The sequence below is a fragment of the Sus scrofa genome, chromosome 6, assembly GCF_054392235.1.
Source record: "Sus scrofa isolate SSC_HxYL_T2T_F1_AM1 chromosome 6, Sscrofa_HxYL_maternal_Yorkshire_Landrace_v2.0, whole genome shotgun sequence".
NCBI lineage: Eukaryota > Metazoa > Chordata > Mammalia > Artiodactyla > Suidae > Sus > Sus scrofa.
Window position 1 is genome coordinate 173,442,853 of NC_139388.1, and position 24,751 is coordinate 173,467,603.

Genomic DNA, 24,751 nt, shown 5'->3' on the forward strand with positions numbered 1-24,751 from the left:
TGTGTGATTGCTGTGGCTAGGCCTTTAGTCCTGTGTTAAATATAAGTGGCAAGAGTGGGCATTACTGTTTCGTTCCTGATTTTAGATGGAAAACTTTCAGCTTTTCACCATTGAGTATGATGTTGGCTGTGAGCTTGTCATGCCTGGCCTTTCTTATGTTGAATTACATTACCTCTGTAATTCAAAGGGGGCTGTGCCCCCTTTGATGAAAGATTTTATCATGAGTGGATGTTGAATTTTGTCAAATGCTTTTTCTGTGTCTTTTTATGTGTTACTGAATTTGGTTTGCTAATATTTTGTTGAGTATTTTAGCATCTATATTTATTAGAGATATTGGCCTATAATTGTCTTTTTTTGATTTGATTTTGGTTGATTTCCTTCTTCGATTTTGGTTGATGGTCCTTGATTTTATTTTACTTAATGTTTTAAATTAATTTATTTGTTTTGTCTTTTTAGGGCTGTGGCATATGGACGTTCTGAGGCTAGGGATCAAATTGGAGTTGTAGCTGCCGGTCTACACCACAGCCACAGCAACTTGGGATCTGAGCTGTGTCTGTGATCTATACCACAGCTCACAGTGATGCCAGATCCTTAACCACCTGAGCAAGGCCAGGGATCAAACCTTGTGTCCTCAAGGATACTAGTCAGGTTTGTGACCGCTGAGCCATGACGGGAACTCTGATGGTCCTTGATTTTAAAAGAGTCCCCCACATTAACTTACATATTCTTAAAGTGTCATAAATATTATTATAAATGACAGAGCAAATTACTAAGTAATTTATGTGTTAGATCAAGTAGTGGTAATTAAAGTGACCCAAAATAGACAATACTGCTCTGTGAAAACCTATAGGAAGAGGAGTAAGCCTTAGAATTTTGATGCAGAAGTGTAACTTTTGGCATAGCAGAGAGCAGTCGGTGTTCAGCTTGGAGAACACAGCTACCATGGCGGATTGGTAAGTAAGAAGTAGAGGTGGACATAATTGAGGACCTTTTAAACTAATAGGAAGAGTTTTGGCTAGGGCGTGGACATTTAGAGGAGGAGTAGGAAGATTTGGGTAGAAAGCTGGAACGTCGTGGCATCGAAGTTACTTATTGATAGCCTGTAGTGTTGAGAAAGAAATCAAAACAAGTTAAGACACTTGCTCTTCACAAAATAACTCATTGCAGGAGAAAGATGCTGCAGAGGAGCCCCTTCTAGGTTGTTGGCTGAGAGACCCCGTGTATTAAAAAGGTTAATAGGAGAAAAACAAATGTATTGTCTAGGTACGTAAAGGAGCCCCACAAAGATAAGACACTCAAAGACAGAACTTTGTGCAATAGGAAGATTTCCAGTCTATCTCAGGCAGCATTTGTTTTGAGAAAAGAAAAGGTACCTGTTGTGATTTGAGTTCTCCTAGAAGTAGACAAGGGCTGGAGACCGGGTAGTTTAGCGGTGGTCCTAGGAAAGTGGGGCAGTTAAGAGTCAGGCGTTGCTATGAGTACTAAGAGCTCGGTCCCCCTGGGCTGCAGTTTAGAACTGTGGGGCAACGAGTTGGGATGTTTATCCACCACCTGTTCCCTAGGAACATAAGCTTTTCTGCACTTCTGACCTGCTCTGTGCAGAGCATGCTCTCCACCCAGGAAAAATAAAACAACAATAACAAACCCCTCAAGCAGAGAGTTGCAGGTGTTTGTACTAATGAGCCTTTAGGGTGGAGCGATGAGTGGAGAAGGGGGTATGGTTGAGTTCTGACAGTGATTGCCGCGTATCTTTTCTACTGGGGGAATGTATGTTTGGGTTTTCAGTCTTGTGTGTACCCATTTTTGTTTGTTTTTTTGTCACAGCTTCCTATGTTTTCATAACCTCTTTTTTCTAAAATTGGATCCCAACCCAGGAATCCTTTTTAAAAAACACCTTTTGGAGTTCCCGTTGTGGCCCAGTGGTGAACGATTCCTACTAGGAACCATGAGGATGCAGGTTCGGTCCCTGGCCTTGCGCAGTGGGTTAAGGATCCAGCGTTGCCGTGAGCTGTGGTGTAGGTTGCAGACGCGGCTCGGATCCCGCGTTGCTGTGGCTGTGGTGTAAGCCAGTGGCTACAGCTCCGATTCGACCCCTAGCCTGGGAACCTCCATGTGCCGCGGGAACAGCTCAAGAAATGGCAAAAAAAGACCCCCCCCAAAAAAAAACCCAAAAAAACACCTTTTGTCTCCTCAAGGTGCATATGGGCACAACTGTCCTCTTAAATTAGTAGACCAACAGCGCATCTTTTGGGTATATTGCTTCTTGAAAATTGTTTCTTGAAAGTCTTCCTGGTCACTGCTTAGTGTTGCCTGAGTGCCTCGTTTAGAGTTTTAAAATATAAATGGACAAATTTAGTATTGTTACAGAAGCATATGAAATGGTTGTATGTAACTCTTGCTTGTGGGTAGTGACGTCACATATTTATTGTGTTTCTGTTGTATGCTTAGCGCAGTAAGGTACTTTGAAGGAATTATAAAGAAGAAGTAATACCCCTGTTAGAAATGCAAAATTTAGGAACATTTTAAAGCTGGGAGTGGAGTTCTCACTGTGGCAGAGTGGGTTAAGGATCCAGCTGCATCGGCTTGGGTCACTGCAGAGGCACGGATTCGATCCCTGGCCCAGGTTCTTCCATATGCTGCAGGTGGCCGTAATTAGAAAGAAAGAAAAGAAAAAACTGCTAGTGAGGTTGGAGTGCTGCCCATGGTAGGAAATGAAAATTCTTTTGTCCTTTTGCCATTTCTAGGGCCGCTCCTGCGGCATATGGAGGTTCCCAGCCAGGCTAGGGGTCGAATCGGAGCTGTAACCACTGGCCTACACCAGAGCCACAGCCACGGGAAAAGAAAATTCTTAAAAAAACAAAAGTACCCTTCAGACTGTGTTATATTTTGATGATCTGAACTTCCTCTGTCAGTTTAAGAACATAATAAAATTATGAGCAAAACCAAGTCATGTTACAAAGCCATGAGATGTCATTTTTATTAAGTACAGGATTTAGGGGAAATAGTATTAGCTTGCAAGTTAGGAGACTTAGTTTTAAAGTTCTAACTCCGGTTGAATTTGTTTGGCTATAGAGTCTTTTTATTTATTTTATTTTATTTATTTTTTGCTTTATAGGGTTGCACCCATTGCATATGGAGGTCCCCAGGCTAGGGGTCAAATCAGAGCTACAGCTGCCAGCCCACACCACAGCCACAGCAGTGCAAAATCTGAGCTGCGTCTGCAACCTATACCATAGCTCACGGCTACGCTGATTCCGTAACCCACTGAGCAAGGCCAGGGATCGATCCCTCAAACTCATGATTCCTAGTTGGATTTGTTTCCACTGTGCTGCAACGGGAACTCCTGGCTGTAGTTTTTATAAATATGCATAAGCTCTACAGGCCTGGGAGAGAACCTCACTTCTGAGATCCCACAGTTAAAGAGGCTCTGAAATGTACGTGGCATGTGAAGAATTAGCTTGGCTGGTTCAGTGTGTACGAGGAAGAACAAGTAGTCCTAAGCAGTAGGACTCAGTGTCAGGGCAGTAAGCTGTGATAGCTGGAGAAAGACTGTGGAGGGCCTTGTGTGCCTTATGAAGACTTGAGTTTTATAAGAGAACAAAGAAGCAGGGAGATCAGGACAGACTTGCTGTGGATAGTTGTGCTTACATCTTCTAATGCATTGTTGTGGAAATCATTTGAGAGAGTAAAGGTGACACAGATGTTGGCCTCAGCAAAAAGCATATAATGTGTAGTTATCCAGCCTTTATTAGAGCAGTAGAGACATACATACCCCTTTTATTGAAGTTAAGAGACCTGAATTGTGTGCTGTAGTTCAAAGGTGATTACAAGTTTAATTTGGAATCTGACTGAAGGATGAATGGATAAATAGAAAAGAGAACATTCACCTGGACTCTGGACTCTGCATCCTGCTGCATATTTGAGATTGCTGTCATTGTGTTGTTATTTGTGACTCAGTTTCTTCCATTGTCATATAGAGTGGTTTTGTTGATTAAGTGATCCCCCCTTTCCTTCTCTGAGTCTGAGTCTGAATGAAGGAGGGTCCAGTTAAAGCAGAGGAAAAGGAATGCCATCTACAGGCCTAGTCTTAGAATTCTTAGAAATGGAAAGACATTTCAATTGGGCAAACATGTACAGTGTGTGGGAGGCACTACATGTTGCCTCCAAGAAATGTAGGAATAGAATTTCCTGAGAGTTGGGGAAAATGCTATCCAGTTAGAGTTGTAGACCAGAAAGTGTTTCATAGGGGTTAATTTGATGAATGAGTAGGGTTTAGTTTTTTGTTTTTTAACAATACTACTGAATGGTCATTTTTGTATAATTAATTGAATGTTTAATGTTTTTAATTTGAAGATTTTTGATATGTGAAATTATTACTGGTTGGCAGTATATCTGTCACACCTAAAACTTTCTTCAGGTTCCTTTGTAACTTGTGCCTCCCTCCATTCTTATCCCCAGGCAACATGATCTGGGGAGAATGGACATCTTAGCAATATTGATTATTCCGAGCCGTGAAAGTATAGAATCTTTCTATTCATTATGGTGTTAATTTCTCTCTGGATTTTTTTTTTTTTTTTTTAGTTTTTAATATGGAGGACTTCAACATTTTCAGTTAGATTTAATCCTGGATATTTTGGCTTTGGATGCTGTATATTTTAAAATGCATTTTCCAGTTGCTTACTGCTAGTAATAAAAATATAATTTTTGTATATTAATCTTGTGTCCTACAATCGTGTTAGTGCTAGAATTTATTTTTTAAAGATGCCTTGGGATTTTCTGTATAAACAGTTACGTCATTTGCAGATAGACTGTGTTTTCCTGTGATTTCCCTCCTTCCCCTCTGTTCCTTCTTAGAACCTTATTGCAGTGACCAGAATCTTTTTAGTACAGTGTGAAGTGTGGTGAGAGTGGGTATCCTAGCCTTATTCCCATTCTTAGGGGGAAAGTTGTTCAGTTTTTCATCCCTAAGTGTGACTAAGCTGTGGGGCTTTTGTAGATGCCGTTGCTCAGAGTGAGGAAGTTCTCTGGTAAGCCCAGTTTGGTGAGAGTTGTTAGGAGTGGAGGTAGAATTTCGTCAAGTGCTTTTTCTGTACCTACTGAAGTGATTATGTCTTTTCTTTTTTATTCTGTTCACATATTGAATATACTCTGTTCATGATTGCATTGGAATGTTAAACCTTGTATTTCTTGAATAAGTCATACTCAGTTACAGTGTATATTCCCTTTAATATATATTGTTGGATTCATTTTGCTAATACTAGGATTTTTGCATCTATAAATCATGAGGGATATGGAATTATAATTTTTTTTGTCATGTTGACTGAACAAAAAAATGCATGACCTGAAGTTGAGCAGTATCTTTTGTTTGGTGGAATTGCTGAGGGCTTAAGCCCAGAAGGCAGCTTCTCAGATAGATCCGAGGGACTGCTCCAAAGAGGTAAGGGAGGATCCAGGATATATATGAGTTTTTGCAACAAAACCCAAGTAATTGACCATCAAAAAGTTGCTATTAATTAAAGAAAGGCAGACCTGGAGTTCCCGTCATGGCTCAGCAGTTAACGAACCCAACTAGCATCTATGAGGACGCAGGTTTGATCCATGGCCTTGTTCAGTGGGTTAAGGATCCAGCCTTGCCACGAGCTGTGGTGTAGGTCTCAGACTTGGCTTGAATCCCACGTTGCTGTGGCTCTGGCATAGGCTGGAGGCTGCAGTTCCGATTGGACCCCTAGCCTGGGACTCCATGCCCGCATGCGGCCCTAAAAAGACAAAAAGACAAAGAAAGTCAGACGGGATTAAGATAACAGAATAGTACTGGAGCTCAACTTCTCTCCTAAAAACAACAAAATTACAAGCAGTTGCTGAACAACCTTCAACCAAATGGATTGGAAACTTTCAAAAAGATATCCTACTCCAGAAGATGAAGAGGAGGCCATGTCAAGAGGTAGGGTATGGCCACATAAGCAACCCCATACCTCCTGGGTGGGAAGCCCTACAGACTGGAAAGTAACTATATCACAGAGACTCACCTACAGGAGTGAGAGTTCTGAGCCCCATGTCAAGTTCCCATGGCTGGGGATCTAGCATTGAGAGAAAGAACCCCCAGAGCATCTGGCATTGAAGGCCAGTGTGGCTTCTGCACAGCAGCTCCATGGGACTGGGGAAAACGGAGACCCCATTCTTGAAAGGTGCACACAGACTTTCACATGCACTGGGTCCCAGAGCAAAGCAGAGACGCCATAGGAATATATGGGTCAGACCTGACTGCAGTTCTTGGAGGCGCTCCTGGGAAAACAGGGGATGACTATGGCTCATTGTGGGGGAAGGACATTGGAGGCAGAGGTCTCCGGAATATTCATCAGCCTGTGTTCCTCTAGAGGTGGCCATTTTGGGAAAATCTGGCCCCACCCATCAGCACTGAGAAGCCCCAGGCCAAACAGTAATCCAGACGGGATCACAGCCCCACTCAGCAGTAAACAGGCTGCCTAAAGGCCCTCCAGGCACACAGCCTCCTCTGATCTCACCCAGAGACAGAGCCCCACCCACCAGAAGGATAGGAATCAGCCCCACCTACCAGTGGGCAGGTACCAGTCCCTCCCATCAGGTTGCCTAGAGCAAGCCCCCTACCAACTTCAGCCTCAAGGGGAGCAGACACCAGAAGTAGGAGAGGCTACAACCCTATTGTCTGCAAAAAGGAGACCACACCAAAAACCTATAAAAATGAAAAGGCAGAGAACTATAACTCAGAAAAGGAGCAAGAAAAAAACCCAGAAAAAGAGCTAAGTGACCTGGAGGTTATCAGCCTCCAGGAAAAAAACTTTAGACTGCTGATGGTTGAAGATGATGCAAGACATTGGAAATTACACTGGAGGCAAAGATTGATAATTTACAGCCAACATTGAGCAAAGAAATACAAGATTTAAAACTTAAGCAGAGATGCAAAACACAATAACTAAAATAAAAAATGCATTAAAAGCAGGCAACAGCAGAATACAGGAGGCAGAAGAATGAATAAGGTGAAGTGGAGGACAGACTAGTGGAAATCACTGATGCAGAACAGAAAAGAAAAAAGATTGACAGTCTAAGAGAACTCTAAATGCACTAACATCCTTATTATAGGGGTGCCAGAAAGAGAAGAGAGAGAGAAAGGTACAGAAAAAATATTTGAAGAGATAATAGCCGAAAACTTCCCTAACATGGGAAAGGAACCACTCACTCAAATCCAGGAAGCGCAATGAGTACCATATAAAATAAACCCAAGGAGGAATATTCCGAGACACATATTAATCAAACTGACCAAAATTAAAGACAGAAAATATTGAAGCAGCTAGGGAAAAGAAACAAATAACATACAAGGGAACCCCGATAAGGTTATTGGCAGATTTTTCAGCAGAAACTCTGCAGGTCAGATGGGAGTGGCATGATATACTTAACATGATGAAAGGAAAAACCTCAAACCAGGGGAGTTCCCATCGTGGCACAGTGGGGAACGAATCTGACTAGGAACCCTGAGGTTGCAGGTTCGGTCCCTGGCCTCGCTCAGTGAGTTAAGGATCTGGCATTGTCCTGAGCTGTGGTGTAGGTCACAGATGCGGCTCAGATTCTGCATTGCTGTGGCTGTGGTGTAGGCTGGCAGCCATAGCTCTGATTCAGCCCTTAGGCTGGGAACCTCCATATGCCGCAGGTGCAGCCCTAAAAGCAAAACAAACGAATTAAAAAACTCTCCAACCTGGATTACTTTACCCAGCAAGGCTGTCATTCAGATTTGAAAGAGAAATCAAAATCTTTACAGATAAGCAAAAGCTAAGAGAATTCAGCACCACTAAAGCAGCTTTACAACAAATACTAAAGGAACTTCTCTAGGCAGAAAAGCAAAGCCTACAACTAGAAACAAAAATACCGCAAATGACAAGGCTCACCAGTAAAGGCATATATACAGTAAAGGTAGGAAATCATCCACACACAACTATGCCACCAAAATCAGACATCGTGAGAAGAGGAGGGTACAAATGCAGGACAGTGGAGAAGCACTTGCAATTAAGAGACCAACAACTTAAAACAACCTCGTGTGTGTGTGTTTGTGTGTGTGTGTGTGTGTGTGTGTGTGTGTGTGTGTGTGTGGAGAGACTCCTATATCAAAGCTTCAGGGTAAATGCAAACCAAAAATCTACAATTGATACACACAGAAATAAGAAAAATCAACTCAAATACAACACAAGATAGTCATCAAGCCACAAGAGGAGGAACAAGAGAAGAAGGGAAGAAAAAAGAGCCACAAAACCAAATCCAAAACAGTTAATAAAATGGCAGTAAGAACATACATATCAATAATTACTTTAAAAATCAATGGACTAAACGCCCCAACCAAAAGACGGACTGGCTGAATGAATACAAAAGCAAGACCCATATATGTGCTGTCTTCAAGAGACCCACTTCACTTCTGGGGCCCATACAGATTGAAAGGGAGAGGATGGAAGAAAATATTCTCTGCAAATGGGAATCAAAAGAAAGTTGGAGTAGCAATACTCATATCAGACAAAATAGACCTTAAAATGAAGACTATTTTAAGAGACAAGGAAGGACATCACGGAATGATCCAAGAAGAAGATATAACAGTTATAAATATGTCTGCACCCAACACAGGATCCCCGCAATACGTAAGGCAACTGCTGACACCCTTAAAAGGAGGAATCAACAATAACACAATAATAGTGGGGGACCTTAACACCCCACTTAACAGCAATAGACAAATCATCCAGACAAAAAATCAGTAAGGAAACCCAGGACCTGAATGAAGCATTAGTCCAGATGGACTTAATAGATGTTTATAGGACATTCCGTCCAACAGCAGCAGAATACACATTGTTCTCAAGTGCACGCGGAACATTCTCTAAGATTGATCACACTCTGGGCTACAAGTCAAGCCTCAGTAACTTTAAGAAGTTTGAAATCATATCAAGCATCTTTCTGACCACAACACTATATGACTGGAAATCAGCCACAAGAAAAGAACTGCAAAGAAACACAAACATGTTTAGACTAAACAACATGCTACGGTACAACTGAAACTAATGGATCACTGAAGAAATCAAAGAGGAAATTAAAAAATGTCTATTAGAAGCAAATGACAACAAAGGTACTACCCTCCAAAATCTATGGGATGCAGCAAAAGCAGTTCTAAGAGGGAAGTTTATAGCAATACAGGCCTACCTCAGGGAACAAGAAGAAGCTCAAATTAAGGAAAGCCAGACACCTCAAGTTTATGAATTTAGCTCTTTTCTATGCCTGGGAAGATGCAAGAGTCTGGGCTTGTTGAAGTTGTTCCTTTGATTTGTGCCTTAAGTACATAGGGCCAGTATCCTCTTTTTTCCTCCCTTCTGAATCTCCTCAGGGTGCACTGTGGCTGTGGTAGCTGACGGTGTGGTAGTCTCAGCATCCTTTGTTTGCTGATTTGTTAGATGACATTTTTCATCTGTAGTAAATATCTGAAATTTTAATATTAGGGTTATGATGGCTTCGTAAAATTGATTAGGCTGTATTTCTTCCTCTATTTTCTGAAAAAATTTCTGTAGGTTGGTATATCTACCTTTAATGTTTGAGAAAACATTGAAACCATCTGGACCTAAAGTTAGGGTTTTTGTTGTTGTTTTTCCATTTTTTGGCCATGGGAAGTTCCTGGGCTAGGGATCGAATCCAGGCTACAGCTGCAGTTGTGCCATAGCTGTGGCAATACCAGATCCTTAACCCACTGCACCTCAGTGGGAATTCCCTGAAGGTTTATTTGTGGGGAGGTTTTGTTTTGTTTTTTTAAGGCTGCACTCGAGGCATATGGAGGTTCCCAGGCTTGGAAGCAGATTGGAGCTACAGCTGCCGGCCTGTGCCACAACAACTTGGGATCCAACCCGCGTCTGCAACCTACACCACATCTCATAGCAATGCCAGATCCTTAACCCACTGAGTGAGGCCAGGGATTGGATGTGCAAACCTCTTGGTTCCTAGTTGGTTTTGTTTTGCTGAGCCACAATGGGAACTCCTGTGGGGAGGTTTTTTTGATATTTAATTCATTTGTTATGGGACTATTCAAATTTTCTCTTTTTATTTCAGTTTTGTTAGATTCTTAAGGAGTTTGTCATTTAAGTTGTTGGATTTCGGTGTAAAACAGCTCATAATATTTGCTTATATTTATGGAATCTATAGTAAAAAATAATTCTTATCATTCTTGATTTTTTTCTCTTTTTTTCTTCAATATTGCTAAGGATTTGTCAGTTTTGTCAGTTTCATCAAAGAACCAGGTGTTGTCTTTCACATTTTTTTGTGGCTGGTTTTCGGTTTTGTTTATTTCTACTGTCTTTATCATTTACTTCTATTTACTAATTTTTTTTACTAAATATTCCTGACTTCTTTATGTTCCATCTTAAATAATTGATCTGAGATCTTTCCTCTTTTGGAATATAAGAATTTGAAGCTATAGATTTAGCTCTAATCACTGCTTTAACTGCATCTTACAAAGTTTTGGTATACTGCATTTTCATTATCATCTCGTTTAGAATATTTCTAAAACTCTCTTTTGAGTTTTTCTGACTCATGAATTACTTATTTCCAAGTATTCCAAATATTGGGCTTTCCTAGATATCTACTGATTTTTGGTACAGTTTTTTTTTTTTTTTTTTCCCGTTTCAGGCTTTACATGTTTATTGGTTTGTGACTTAGCATGTGCTATAGCCTGATGAATGTCTGTGTGCATTCAAAAAGAATGCATGTTCTGTATGTTCTTCAGTATCATTTTCTCTTACACCAGTTAGATCAAGGATTTAATGTATTCCAGTGTTCTTTTTCTTCACTGATTTTTAATTGTCAGTTCTTCATATATTTTAAAGTTCTGTTGTTAGTCTCATTTGAGGTTGTGACTCTTACAGGCTGCGTTTAGCTCAGTCTTTTGTGTGTGTGTGCTTTTTAGGGCTGCAGCCGCGGCACATGGAAGTTCCCAGGATAGGAGTCAAATCGCAGATAGAGCTGCCAGCCTACACCACAGCCACAGCAACGTAGGAGCTGAACTGTGTCTTTGACCTCCACCACAGCTCATGGCAGCACCAGATCCCTGACCCTCTGAGCAAGGCCAGAAATTGAACCCTCATCCTCATGGATACTAGCTGTTGGATTTGTTTCTGCTGTACCACGATGGGAAGTCCTAGCTCAGTCTTTTTTTTAATGTAATTATTGGTATTGTTTTCTCTCTGACCTCTCGTAGGCAGATAAGGTTAGAGGGTCCCCAGGGAAAGAGAACCAGGCATGGCTTTCTTGACATAAGAGAGATCATTTTTGGCCTAAACCATCTTGTGATCTCTGGTGACAGTGCTTGCTCTTGAACAGTGCTCAGTAATAATGATCTTTAAGGGAACGAAAGAACAAAGTATTTCCAGGCAAAAGAAGTAGCAGTTGCAGAGATACCGAATCAGTTGTGACGTTCCCAGTTCATGTGTAAAGACTAGTGCACAGCACTTTCTTGGGATGTTTGGTGCCCTTGGAAGGGCGCTCAGCCACTAGACTAACTGGAACCCAGGGAAGGAGGATGTTGACCTTTCTGGCTCATGCAGCTTCAGTCGGCTGAAGCGTGGACTTGGTGGGCCTGCTCAGGCCCCTTCATGAATATGCTTGTAAACGTCCCAATTTTGTTGGTGGTAGTGACACTGCTTTGGGGAAGATCTGTGGGGTTCTCCTCGCTTGCTGCAATAATAAAATTCTTCCTTCTCCCGCTCTTTGCTTTGGTTGTGTCTTTTGGCTCTACCCCACTGAGAGGTGAACCCAGTTGTTCAGGTAGCACTGTACTTTAGTCCCTTTTTCCCCTCTTTCGTGCCTTTTAGAGTGTTTGGATATGTCTTAGTATTCTATTTTAATTTATCTACTAGCTCTTTGGCTATACTTCTTTGTATATGTATATGTTGGGATTTCGGCGTACATTCCTAACCTCTTGTCTGTTCCCAGTTAATATCACACCACGTCGTAAGAGCTGTGGAAATTTTCCAACCATAGTCTCCTTTCCCCCTTTCCTCACCACTCCCCATGGCTGTGATAGATGCTGCATCTGCGTCTATGGGTAATCTCGCAAGACAGTTTTATAAGTTTTGCCGTAAATAATTACATGTGAATTTTAAAATCTAAGAGGAACGCACGGTGGTCTTTTTCATTTACCTAGGTGTGTATCATTTCGGGTGCTTTAATTCATTCCTTATGGTCTCAGGTTCCCTCTGCTATAATCCACTTAGCCTAGTAAACTTGCTTATGTTGCAGATCTCCTGGCAACAAATTCTCTTAGTTTTACTTTCTCTCAAAATGTGCGTTCCTGGAGAATATTTTCATTAGATATGCAGTCTGAGATTGAAATTTTTTTACTTTTAGTGCTTCAAAGATGTTCATTAGCTAATAACCGCCGTCATTTTCCAAGTGTCGTTTTTCTCTGGCTGCTTCTACCACTGGGTTCAGCAGTTCGGTTATGGTAGTGTCCACGTGTGAGTTGCCTTTGCATGTGCGCTGACCGGGGCTCACTGGGCTTCTTGGATTTTGATAAATTCCCGAAGTCCTCACGGTTTTCTGCTGACGCTCTCTTCTGTTCTTCTCTAGCTCCAAGTCACACGTGTTAGGCCTTCTGAGATTTTCCCGAGCTCTCTGAGGCTTTTTTCTTTTAATAAGGCTCTTCTCTTGTTGTTCTTTAGATTGTGTGGTTTCTTTTGATCTGCCTTTGAGTTCGCTGATTCTTTCCATTTCAGTCTCCATTCTGATACTGTCCATCCGTGATTTAAAATTCAGATATTGTATTTTTATTTGTAAATCTTGATTTTGTTCTTTTACATTTATTTCTCCACTGAGATTTCCATTATTATGTTTTTTCATTCGGATTTCCCGCCGTTTGAGCATAATTATAGCAGCTACTTTAAAATCCTTGTCTCATATAATTTTTTTATGAGATTTTAATCTTCTTGTGAGCTTTTATAGATTGTCTTTTTCTTGAGAATGGGTTTCATTTTTCCATCACTGCTATTTCAGGTAGTTTTGGATTGTGTCTTGGACATTATGAATGTTATAGAGACTCTGGGTTCTGTTATAGTCTGTAGAATATTGATAGTTTTATTTTAGCTGGCAGTTAGCCGTGTTAGACTCAAACTATAAATTCTCTTTCGCCTTTTGTGGGCAGTGGTTCCAATTTCAGTTTGATTATGTAAGCCTCTTATTCTAATCGGCACATGGTTTCAGGGTCAGCCTGAGGCTTTTGTGGTTTTCATGTGCAGTATTAGGCAGTCTTTTTTGACTTTATCCTCTGTGGGGTTCCTCTCTGTCTCTAGTAGCAGGTTGTGTTCACCTGGGCTCTTTTCCCTGGTTCCTCCTGACAGAGACCACTTCAGCTATTCAAACGCCATATCTGCCACCTGACTTTGGGAGTTTCAAACAGGAAACTCAAGCCGGTCTCTCCCAAGTTTTGACTTTCTCCGCAGTCTGCTTGTTTTGTGTACTCTTTAGGATCCTCTGCTAGTTGTCATCCCATGTCCCACCCCAGTGGGTCGTTGATATCAGAAGAAGGTTGGTCTGTAGGTATCACACTATCATGTTGGGAGGGGAATTTGAGTGGGTAGGATTTTGATATGATATGAGGCTACTCCAGAAAGGATCTTTCACAAGCTGACTGGTGCCACCTGGATTAGATTCGTCAGTACTTCTCTTTGTCTAGAATTTGGTTTGGCTGCATGAATAACAGTTCTCCAAATACATTTTGGGGTACCTAGTTCCCAAGTTAAATTCACTGTGCTAATCAGAGCACTTGTCTGTTAATAACAAGAATCAATGTACCTGCAAATGAAAACGTATCCTATACTCCTGAGCATGTCGAAGCCTGTAAAGGTAACGTACTGTGTCTCTAGACCACATCGAATTGAAGTATCTGAAGAGTATCCAGTTAAGAGATTTTTAAAAGTCTACTGTCTGATTTATGATAGCCGAAGCTGTGAGTCTGGTCTCATGGGAATACAGTCCTTATACCAAAACTGTCTCCTTTTTCATTAATGTTCTCTTTCCAGTGTTCCCCAGAGCATTACCCTCAGCTTTCTGGCTGTGCACGGTCACCACCCCCGTGGTTGGGTCTCAGCCTCTGCAGGAAGAGGGAAAGAGAATGAGGGCAAGCAAGCTCCTTTCACAGACACGACTCAGAAGTTGCACACATCACGCTTCTCATGTCCCATCTGTCACGGCCTACATCACATGGCTGTAACTACCTGCACATGAGGCTGGGAAATGTGGTCTTTAGCTGGGCAGCCATGAGCTGATGACTGTGGAGAGCTGTTACTAAAAGGGAGAATAGGCATGATCAGACGATTCGCAGTCTCCACTACAGAAGCTAATGTCCAATCTTTGTAAACCCATCCCACAGCTAGTTAAAAGAGTTGGTAAGGAGTAACCATACCAAAGGACTTTGTGATTATCAAGTCAGTAGCATATTAAAATACAGTAGAAGAGATTTCAATGATGATTTTGTTTATTTTTAGAAACAGATCACAACATTGGATGTTAGAGAACTTGAAGTAACTTCAAATTGTGTTAAAAGTTGCTGGTTTTATGAGCTAATGACTATGTATTTTGTTCTTGTATTTTAGGCCTCAACTCCATATAGCATAGATTCAGATTCTTTGGGAATGGAGTGTATTATTTCGGGAAGTGCCTCTCCAACTCTGGCAATCAACACTGTGACTAACAAAGTAATTCCATTTTTTTGAACACTTTCGAAATGTTATTGAGTAATGCATTCAGTTTGCTTTTATAGTAACATTAGATTTCTGTATGGTTGAGTTTAAAGATGATATAAATTTGGCCAAACCGTACATGGCAATTTAAAAGCTGAATCCATAGTGCATTTAGCTTTACCCAAGGTAGAAGAAAATAAATAGTTCTTTGGGAAAATTGGAAGGTGCTTATTAGGAAGCTCTGTATTAATCCAGGTTCTTGACATTGCCAGTCCCATTGATAGAATTCTTTAGTCTAGCATTTTATTGAATCAGTTTATTTCACAATCATTGATTACCTCTCTAAATACATGATTAAAAAGAGAGAGATTGAAAAATTCCCAGGGAGTCAGCAGAATCCAGTAAAATGAATAAATTGGACAAACTCATAGAGTTCGTTGGAATAGTGGTCAGCCTGTTTCACAATATCCAAGTCTAGGGACATAGGGAGCAATAGTATGTGGTGGTCTCCAGTTTTTTTAAGCAGGGGTCCGAACTTTGTGCCAACTCATTAGATACCTAGTGGGATACAGCTCTCTCTTCTTTACACGGTAAGTCCTTGATCTCCCACACCTCCAAACCTTTGAGGCTTCGCGAGGTCCTGTGCATTTATTTCTCCCTCCCAGACCATAATGAGCACCGTGAAGCCACGCATTTCTCACCCCTGTGCTCATGCTGCCTGTCAGTCTTTCTTTTACCTCTCTCCCTGTCTCCCTTGCTGTCGCTTGCTCTTGTTTATCTCTTTCTTCTCTTCTCCTCTCTTGTGCACACACATAAACACCTGTACATACTCAGTTGCACTGATACAGTATTCATGAAATCTTTTTATTTGTTAGAGGTAGTGAGCCAAAAATTATAGTCAGAGTCACTAATCAGATTTCCAGTTTAGATAGGAAACTGGCATCTGACGTACAGAAGAATAATTTTTCCCAAATATCAATACATGGAGTGATTCCATCAGAATCACTCAGGGGAGGGTTGGGGGATGTTTGTGTGTTTATGTGGAAAAAGAGAGGCAGGACTTCAGGCACAAAGATCTCAGGAGAAAGGAAAGCACATTGAGAGAAGCCCTAAACATTTTCCCTTGGGACATTGCCCAGTTCTCAGTGCATGACATAGAGGCTGAACAGAAAGCTGCAACCTAGAGCAGTCATTGAGCTAGGGAGGTGAAAACTGAAATTTCAGGCTACCAAACAGCCAAGCCTTGACAGCCAGCATCCTTAGGAATCTCAGAGGTGACCTCAACTTTTTGCAAGCAATGTCCACTTAAGGCATTTGCTAACTCCTAGCCTGTGTATGCTTGGCCTCAGACACAGACAAATCAAGTAGATTTTTCACTAGCCAGAGCTCAGCAGTCTCCTAGAGAAGGGGGGACAGAAATTGTAGTTCTTCAGGGAAGGAGCCATGGTAAACACGTCCAGCCTTCATATTGATACTTTAGAAAGATTATGTTCTATGAATAAGAGCAAATAAAAATAGACCAATCTCAAATTGTTATTAGGGTGGCATTCTAATATTCGGCTTTCCAAAAGAAAACTAAATTCTTTCAGGAAGATAACATATCTTGAGCTTTTGCAGACTTTCGTAAGTAAGGCCTCACTTTTAGTCAGAATTTTCAGGCATTCCAAGAAACAAAACCAAATAGTTAAATACCAAATTGGGGGAGGCAGGGAAGACAGTATAAATGTATCCACAAGTGATTTAGATACTGATTTTTAAATAATTATGACTTGTATGTTGAAGGAAATAGATAAAGAATTTATCAGAATTGGAATCTGTATGGAAGAATCAAGAGAAGTGAAAAATATAATATCTGAAACTAGCAGTTCAGTATATGGGATTAACAACAGATTAGACATATCAGAGGAGAAGATCAGTGAATGGAAGATAGGTCAGTGGGAAATACGCAGATTGAAACACAGAGAAAAAATGGTGGAAAATTCAGAAAAGCTTCAGAGATAAGGGGGGTATGGGGAAAAGTTCTGACAACCTTTTCATTCGGGTTCCAGAAAAGAGGAAAAAGGGATAGAGGAGAAATAGTATTTTAATTTTCTGAACTGATGAAAGATAACACAGTACAGGTTCAAGGAGTTCTGAGAACCCCGAGAAGGACTAATGAAAAGAAAACCTTATCAGGCAAGTAAAAATCAAACTGCTAAAAAACAAGAAATTTAAGATCTTCAAATCAGAGGGAAAAAAGACAACTTCAAAGTAACATCGTGACTTCTGAATAGAAATGATAAAAGGCAGACACTACCAGAATGAAATTTTTATAGTGCCAAAAGGAAATGCCTGCCAATCCAGAATTCTAAAACTAGAATTTCTATGAAAAAGGTACACCAGTATTAAAAAAATTAAAATTAACCACGGTTAATTTTTCAGATAGAAGGAAAATTATTCTGTGCAGGACATGATGACAGACAACAAACAAGTTTGTATGTCAGTAAATATGAACATGTATTGGGTGCATTGAGTGATGAAAACAGTAGCAGGGCTGCGGCAGAACACGCTTGCTTTGGAGTCGAAAATACTGTCGAAGTTAAAGTGCACGACAGCGCAGCTAAGTGGATCAGGTCAGAAGGAGAAAAGACACACATCATACAATACCAATTCTATGTGGAATCTAAAATAGGGCACAAATGAACCTATCTACAAAACTGTGCTAGACTCACAGACACAGAGGACAGATTTGTGCTTGCTGAGCGGGGAGGGAGAGGGTGGGCTGATCGTTTGGAATTAGTAGATGCAGATTGTTACATTTGGAAAGGGTAGACAACAAGGCCCTACTGTACAGCGCAGGGAACTGCATCCGATCTCTTGGGACAGACCATGATGGAAAAATAATATAAAGAATGAATGTATATGTACGTATGACTGAGTCACTTTACAGCAGAAATTGGCACAACATTGTAAATCAACTATAATAAATTAAAAAAAAAATACATGACAGTATTAGAATAAACAGGAGGAGATACATGCAGTTAATGTTTTTGCATTGTATGGGAAGTGGTAAAAAGTACTAAGTCAAAGGTATGTGGTAAAATCTAGGGCAGTGATTCTTAGTACTTCATCATGTATCAGAATAACTGGGAGGGCTTATTAAAACCCCGACTACTGAGCCCTACCCTCAGAGTTTCTGATGCCATAGGTCTGGATTGGGGTCTGAAATTTTGCATTTCTAATAAGTTCTTGGATACTGGTCATGTATGGGTTCAGGTTTCTTACCTTATGAATCACTATTCTAGATTACTATGAAAATAGTAAAAAAAAAATATATACACCAAGTAAGGAAGAAAAATAATAAATCCTTGGTTAATACAATAGTATGCAAGAAAGGAGGAAAAAAAATGAAGATGGGGAAAACAGAAAACAAATAGTACTTAAATCTAATTACATTAAGAAATTCATTAAATATAAATGCACTAAACATTCAATTTAAAAGTCAAAGGGAAGGAGTTCCTGTCGTGGCTCAGTGGTTAACGAATCCAACTAGGAACCATGCGGTTTCGGGTTCGATCTCTGGTCTTGTTCAGTGGGTGAAGGATCTGGTGTTGCCGTGAGCTGTGGTATAAGTTGCAGACACGGCTCGGATCTGGCATTGCTGTGGCTCTGGTGTAGGTTGGCAGCTACAGCTCCGATTAGACCCCTAGCCGTGGAACCTCCATGTGCTGTGGGTGCAGCCCTAGAAAAGGCAAAAAGACCAAAAAAAAAAAAAAAAAAAAAAAGACGAAAAAAATCAAAGGGAAAATAAAAAAGCCAAAGAATCTTTTCCAGCTACAACCAAATGAAAGGAGATAACCAACTGCAGAAAGGGGAATGAAAAAAAAAAAAAAAAAAAAAAGATTACATGGAGACTAAGCAACTATGCTACTTAAAAACCAGTGGATTGATGGTGAAATCAACAGGGAAATTAAAAAATAACTTGAGGAGGGAGTTCCTGCTGTGACACAGTGGGTTAATGATCTGGCTTGTCTATGTGGAGGCTCTAGTTCCATCCCTGGCCTGGCAGAGTGGGTTAATTTAAGTTCCAGTGTTGCCGCAGCTGTAGCTTGGATTTGATCACTGATCCAGGAACTTCCATGTGCCACAGGTGCTGCCAAAAACAAACAAACAAAAAGCTTGAGACAAGTGACTGTAAAACCCAACCATATAAAATCTGTGGGATGCAGTATAAGCACTTCTTAGAAGAAAGTTCCTAGCGATACAGGCCTTCTTCAAAAAAAAGAAAAAGAAAAATCTCAACAACCTAACCTACCACTTAAAAGAATTAGAAAAGTAAGAACAAATGAAACCTAAAGTCAACAGAAGGAAAGAAGTAATACAGATCAGAGAGGAAATAAGTAGAGGTTAAAAAAATAGAAAAAAAAAAATCAACAAAGCCAAGAGCTGGTTCTTTGAAAGGGTAGATAAAATCGACAAACCAAGAAGTGAAAGAAGAGAAATCACAGTTGATACTGCAGAAATACAAAAAAAACAAAAAACCACAAGAGAATACTATCAACAATCATATGCCAACAAAGTGGACAACCTAGAAGAAATGGACAGCTTTCTAGAAACATGTAGCCAACCAAAACTGAATCAAGAAGAAATAAATAATTTGAACTGGCCGATCTGTAGAAATGAAATAAAATCTATAATTAAAAAAAACAAACAAAACCAGAACTCCCTGCAAACAAAAAGTTCAGCACCAGATGGGCTTCCCTGGGGAATTCGCACCATACAAAGAACTTACACAGATCCTTCTCAAACTCTTTTCTATTCCAAAAGATTGAAGAGGAGGGAACACTCCCAAAGTCATTCTGTGAAGCCACCGTCACCCCAATACTAAAACCAGACAAAAGATTCTAATCTATTCCAAAAGATTGAAGAGGAGGGAACACTCCCAAAGTCATTCTGTGAAGCCACCGTCACCCCAATACTAAAACCAGACAAAGACAATACCAAAAAAAATTACAAGCCAAAATATTTGATTTGATGAATATAGATGCAGAAATTCTCAACAAAATATTCGCCAACCGAATCTAGCAATACATAAAAAGATCATACAAATGACCAGTTTGGATTCATCCAGAGTTCACGGAGCTGGCTCAGTATATGCAAGGCAATCGCTGTGATACATCACAGCAACAAAAGAAAAGACAAAAACCAGATGATCATTTCAGTAGATGAAGAAAAAGCATTGGATAAAATTCAACATCTATTCATGATAAAAACTCTTACCAAAGCGGCTATAGAGGGTATATCTCAACACATTAAAAGCTATTTATGACAGATCCACAGCAAAATACTCAATGGTGAAAAGCTGAAATCTGGAATAAGACAAGGATGCTCACCCTCACCATTTCTTTTGAACATAGTGTTGGAAGTCCTAGCCATCGCAATCGGACAGAAGAAATAAAAGGCGTCCACATTGGTAGAGAGGAGGCAGAAGTGTTATATGCAGATGACATGATGCTATATATAGAAAACCCTAAGGCGTTCACATAAATAGCTATTGGAACTGATAAATTCAGCCGGGTAGCAGAATATAAGATTAACGTACCGAAATTGGTTACATTTCTTTACACTGGCAGTGAAATATCAGAAAGGGAATGTGAAAAAACAATCTTTTTAAAAATTGCATCCAAAACATAAAACACTTGGGAATAAACCTGATCAAGGAGGTGAAAAATGTGTATGCTGAGAGCTATAAAACCCTGATAAAGGAAATTGAAGATGCTACAAGGAAATAGAGAGATAACTCGGGCTCTTGAATTAGAAGAATTAATATTGTTAAAATGACCACAGCCAAAGCAATCTACAGGTTTCATGTGACCCCTGTCAAATTATCCCTGGCATTTTTCACAGAACTAGAACAGGCAGTCCTCAGGTTTATGTAAAAGACCCGGAATTGCCAAAGCAACCTTGGGGAAAAAGAACGGAGCGGAAGGCATAACTCTCTCAGACTTCATACAATACTACAAAGCTACAGTAATCAAAACAGCATGGTTTTGCACAAAAACAGACATACGGATCAATGAACCAGAGTGAAGAGTCCAAAATAAACCTAGACTCCTATGGTGAATCAATCTTCCACAGAGGATGCAAGAATATACAACGGGGAAAAGACAGTGTCTTCAAGTGGTGTTGGGAAAGCTGAATAACCACGTGTACATCCATGAAGTTAGAACACACCCTCACACCATGCACAAAAACAAACTTGAAATGGCTTAAAGACTGAAACATAAGTAAGACATGATACCATAAAGCTCCTGGAAGAGAACATAGCAAAACATTCTCTGTTTTCTTAGCTCAGTCTCCCCAGGCAATAGAAATAAAAGCAAAAATAAACAAATGGGACCTAATTAACTTATAAGCTTTTGCATAGCAAAGGAATCCATAAACAAATCGAAAAGACAACTTACAGACTTGGAGAAAATATTTGCAAGCAGTGCACCCAGCAAGGGCTTAATTACTAAAATATACAAATGGCTCATTCAACTTGATAACAGAAAAACAGCCCAGTAAAGAAAACAGGCAGAAGACCTAAACAGTCATTTCTCTAAAGAAGATATGCAGATAACCAACAGGCACATGAAAAGATGCTCAACATCACTCAGTATTAGAGAAATGCAAATGAGAACTACGATGAGGTGCTACTTCACGCAGGTTAGAATGAGTATCATTAAGAAATGTACCAATAACACATGCTGGAGAGGGTGTGGAGCAAAGAGAACTTTGCCGTACTATTAGTAGGAATGTAAGTTGGTGCAGCCATTATGAAGAATGATATGGGGGTTCCTCAAGAAGCTAAAAATAGTGTTGTGATACAATCCAATAGTCCTGCTCCTGGAGAAACCTGTAATTCAGAAAGATAGATGTACCCAAATGTTCATAGAGTACTGTTTACAATAGTCAGTATCTGGAAGCAACCTCAATGTCCATTGATAGACGAATGGATAAAAAGATGTGTGTGTGTATGCATCCATCCATCCATGTACATACACAGTGGAATCCCGATCAGCCATAACAAAGAATGAGGTAATGCCATTTGTAGGAATATTGGATGGACCTAGAGATTGTCATTCTAAGTGAAGTAATTTAGAGAAAGACAAATACCATATGAACTATATGTGGGATCTAAAACGTGACTCAAGGAAGTTATTTATGGAACAGAGAGAAACTCACAGACATCGGAAACAAACTTATGGTTACCACATGGGAAGAAGGGGAGGGATAAATTAGGAGTTTGAGATTAGCAGTTATAAACTACTGTATATGAAATAAATAGCAAGACCCTACGGCGTAGCACAGGGAGCTATGTTTAATATCCTGTAGTAAGCCATGATGGAAAAGAGAATTCGTACCTGTATCTATGTGTGTCTCTGAATGCACATATAGATCTATCTGAATCACTTGACTGTACACCAGAAACTAACACAGCGTTGTAAATCAACTATACTTCAGTTAAAAAAGCAAAATCAAAACCCGTAAGACGTCAGGCTGCATGAAAAAGCAAAATCCAACTATGGACACAAATGAGATGCATTATAAATGAAAGGAGAAGACGCGTTGCTAAAACAAAGACGATTTATTATGAAAAAGGATCGTTTCAGTAAGTAATTATAACAGTTCTAAATTTGTGTATGCTTCATAACAGCCTCAAAACCTGGCGGAACTGAAAGAAGAAATGGACAAATTCTTGATCAATGAGGTAGATTTTAACATGTGTCTCTAGAACTCGTAAGAAGTAGCAGATCAAAATCAAAACACCAAAATAAAAAAATGCTATTCAAGTTACATGGAGGATTTGAACCATAAAATTAAAGAATTTGACACAGTTGGGATATAGATAGAATGTTGTTCCAGCACTTGCAGGATGTACATTTATGACATGCACATGAAGTAAGTACCCAAATCGATCCTGAAGTACTGATTTGTGCTAGACCATAAAGTAATTCTCAACGGATTTCAGAAGCCAACATGATATACTGTGTATTTTCAAAGGCAGTGGAATTAAAAGTAGAAATAATAGCAAAGAGGTAATGATAGATCTCCCAAAGGTTGCCAATTAAGCAGTATTGTTATAAAGAACCCAGGGATCAGGGAAGAATCATAATAGAAATTAGAAAATACTTTGAATTGATGGAAAACAGAAATAGGAAATATGAAAGCCTGTGGGACACAGTTGAAGTATTAGCCTTATGGGGTTCCCTGGTGGCCTAGTAGGTTAGGGATCCAGCATTGTCATGCTGTGGCCCTGGTCACTACTGTGCGAGATGCTGAATCCCACCAGCGCGAGATGCTGAATCATTGAATCATTCGCAGGCCCCTTGGTAAAGTGCTCAGGCTTTTGCCTCACCAGTGGAATAAATTGGCCCTAGTCCAAAATGCTGGTCCGTTGCTACCTATACACCTTACAAGGAGAGCAGACTACACTATAGTGTAAACATAACTTCTGTAGGCATTGGGAAACTAAAAAAATTGTATAACTTGGTTTATTTCGACCCTCGCTTTATTTTGTGGTCTGGAACCAAACCTGCAAGGTATGCCGTAGCTAGGATTAAATGAAAGATGAGCGCCACACAAAAACTGTAAAAAGTTATTAAGAGAATACAAAGGAGATGTAAGTAAGTAGATATATAATTTTTATAGAGAGGATTATTGTAAAGAACTTAGGTTTCTTAAGTGGATCTACAGATTTAATATCCCAGTCAAAATTCTGTGATGATTTTTTGGCAGGAAGGAAGATAGTAGGAAACGTGCACCTGATTTTAAAATAGAAGTGGAAACTCTGGTAAACAGCAGCTGAAAATGTTGGAGAAAATATAAAAGAGGATTTATACTTTCAAATATCGAGAGGAAGCCTGCAGTAGCTAAACATGTGGTACTGGCATAGAGTAAACAGACTTATGAAACAGAATTTAGTGATTTTTTTCAACAAGTGGTGCTGAAACAATAGAAAAATCAGGTTTTCCATTCACAAAAACCTGGGACCTTAACATAAGTGATAAAACAATGAAATTCTCAATTGGATGGAAAAGAATAAAATGAAATTTTTTAAATGGAATGAAGGAAGTAGTAGAGTGGGTAATAATGCAGTAGAAGACAAAGCATTGTGTAATCCTTTAGCTAAATTTACTGCAGGAGAACAGAAGAAGATACGTGCATTGTATGAAACCAGTCATTAATGGTAGACGTCTGTAGCGTGGCTACCTGTAACAGGGGATGTGCAGATGGGTAGACTGGCTGGTGAATGATGATTCCAAGAGGTCATGAGCAGGTCTTCTGGTGTGCTGGTTTGTTCTGCATCAGTGGTTCTGTGATCTCTGGGCACCTGAGTAATAACCAAGACCCCTGGGATCCCCTTTTGGGATTCCAGGAGGTCGAAACTGTTTTCATGGTAATAGTAAAACCTTATTTGTCTTTTCATTTATTTTTGTGTTTTCGCTGGTGTAGCAAAAGCAACAGCATGTAAACATTAGCACAAATCAAGGCGGTAACACTTGACTGTGCCAGTAGTCGTTATATTCCTCACTGCCACATACCCTTCAAATTTAAAAAATGTTAATTTCACTTAAGAATATCCTTGGTGAGAGTTCCCACTGTGGTGCAGCGCGTTAAGGACCTTGCATTGTCTCTGAGGCAGCACGGGTTCATTCCCTGGCATGGCTCAGTGGGTTAAGTATCTGACGTTTCCACAACAGTGGCTTGGATTTAATCCCTGGCCTGAGAATTTCCATATGCCACAGGTGTGGCTGAAAAGGGAAAAAAAAAAGTCCTTGGAAATGCAGGAGAAGTAATAACTTTATTAAATTGTGACCTCTGAGTACCCATCTTCTAGGAGTCTGTGTGTTGAAAAGGGAAGTACGCATAAAAACGCTGTGCACCAAAATACAGTGGTTGCTTCAGGGAAGAGCATTTGTGTGATTGCTTGAGCTGAATATTGCAGTAGCTGCCTTGTTCATGAAGCATCGATTTTATTTGAAAGGACAACTGACACTATTATT

At 40.0% G+C, this 24,751-nt stretch overlaps 1 protein-coding gene across 18 annotated transcripts in view; it reads left to right on the plus strand.

The window, feature by feature from the left end:
* FOXJ3 (forkhead box J3) overlaps nt 1-24,751 on the plus strand; it is a 140,577-nt gene that overhangs the window by 86,136 nt on the left and 29,690 nt on the right. For 11 of the 18 annotated variants that reach the window (XM_021096929.2, XM_084965479.1, XM_084965475.1 and 8 more), the window contains one exon: nt 14,637-14,738. The exons of the other annotated variants lie outside the window; for them this stretch is intronic. In XM_021096929.2, the coding sequence (XP_020952588.1) occupies nt 14,637-14,738 (102 nt within the window). The remainder of the gene's footprint in view (nt 1-14,636; nt 14,739-24,751) is intronic. 18 annotated transcript variants of the gene reach the window in all.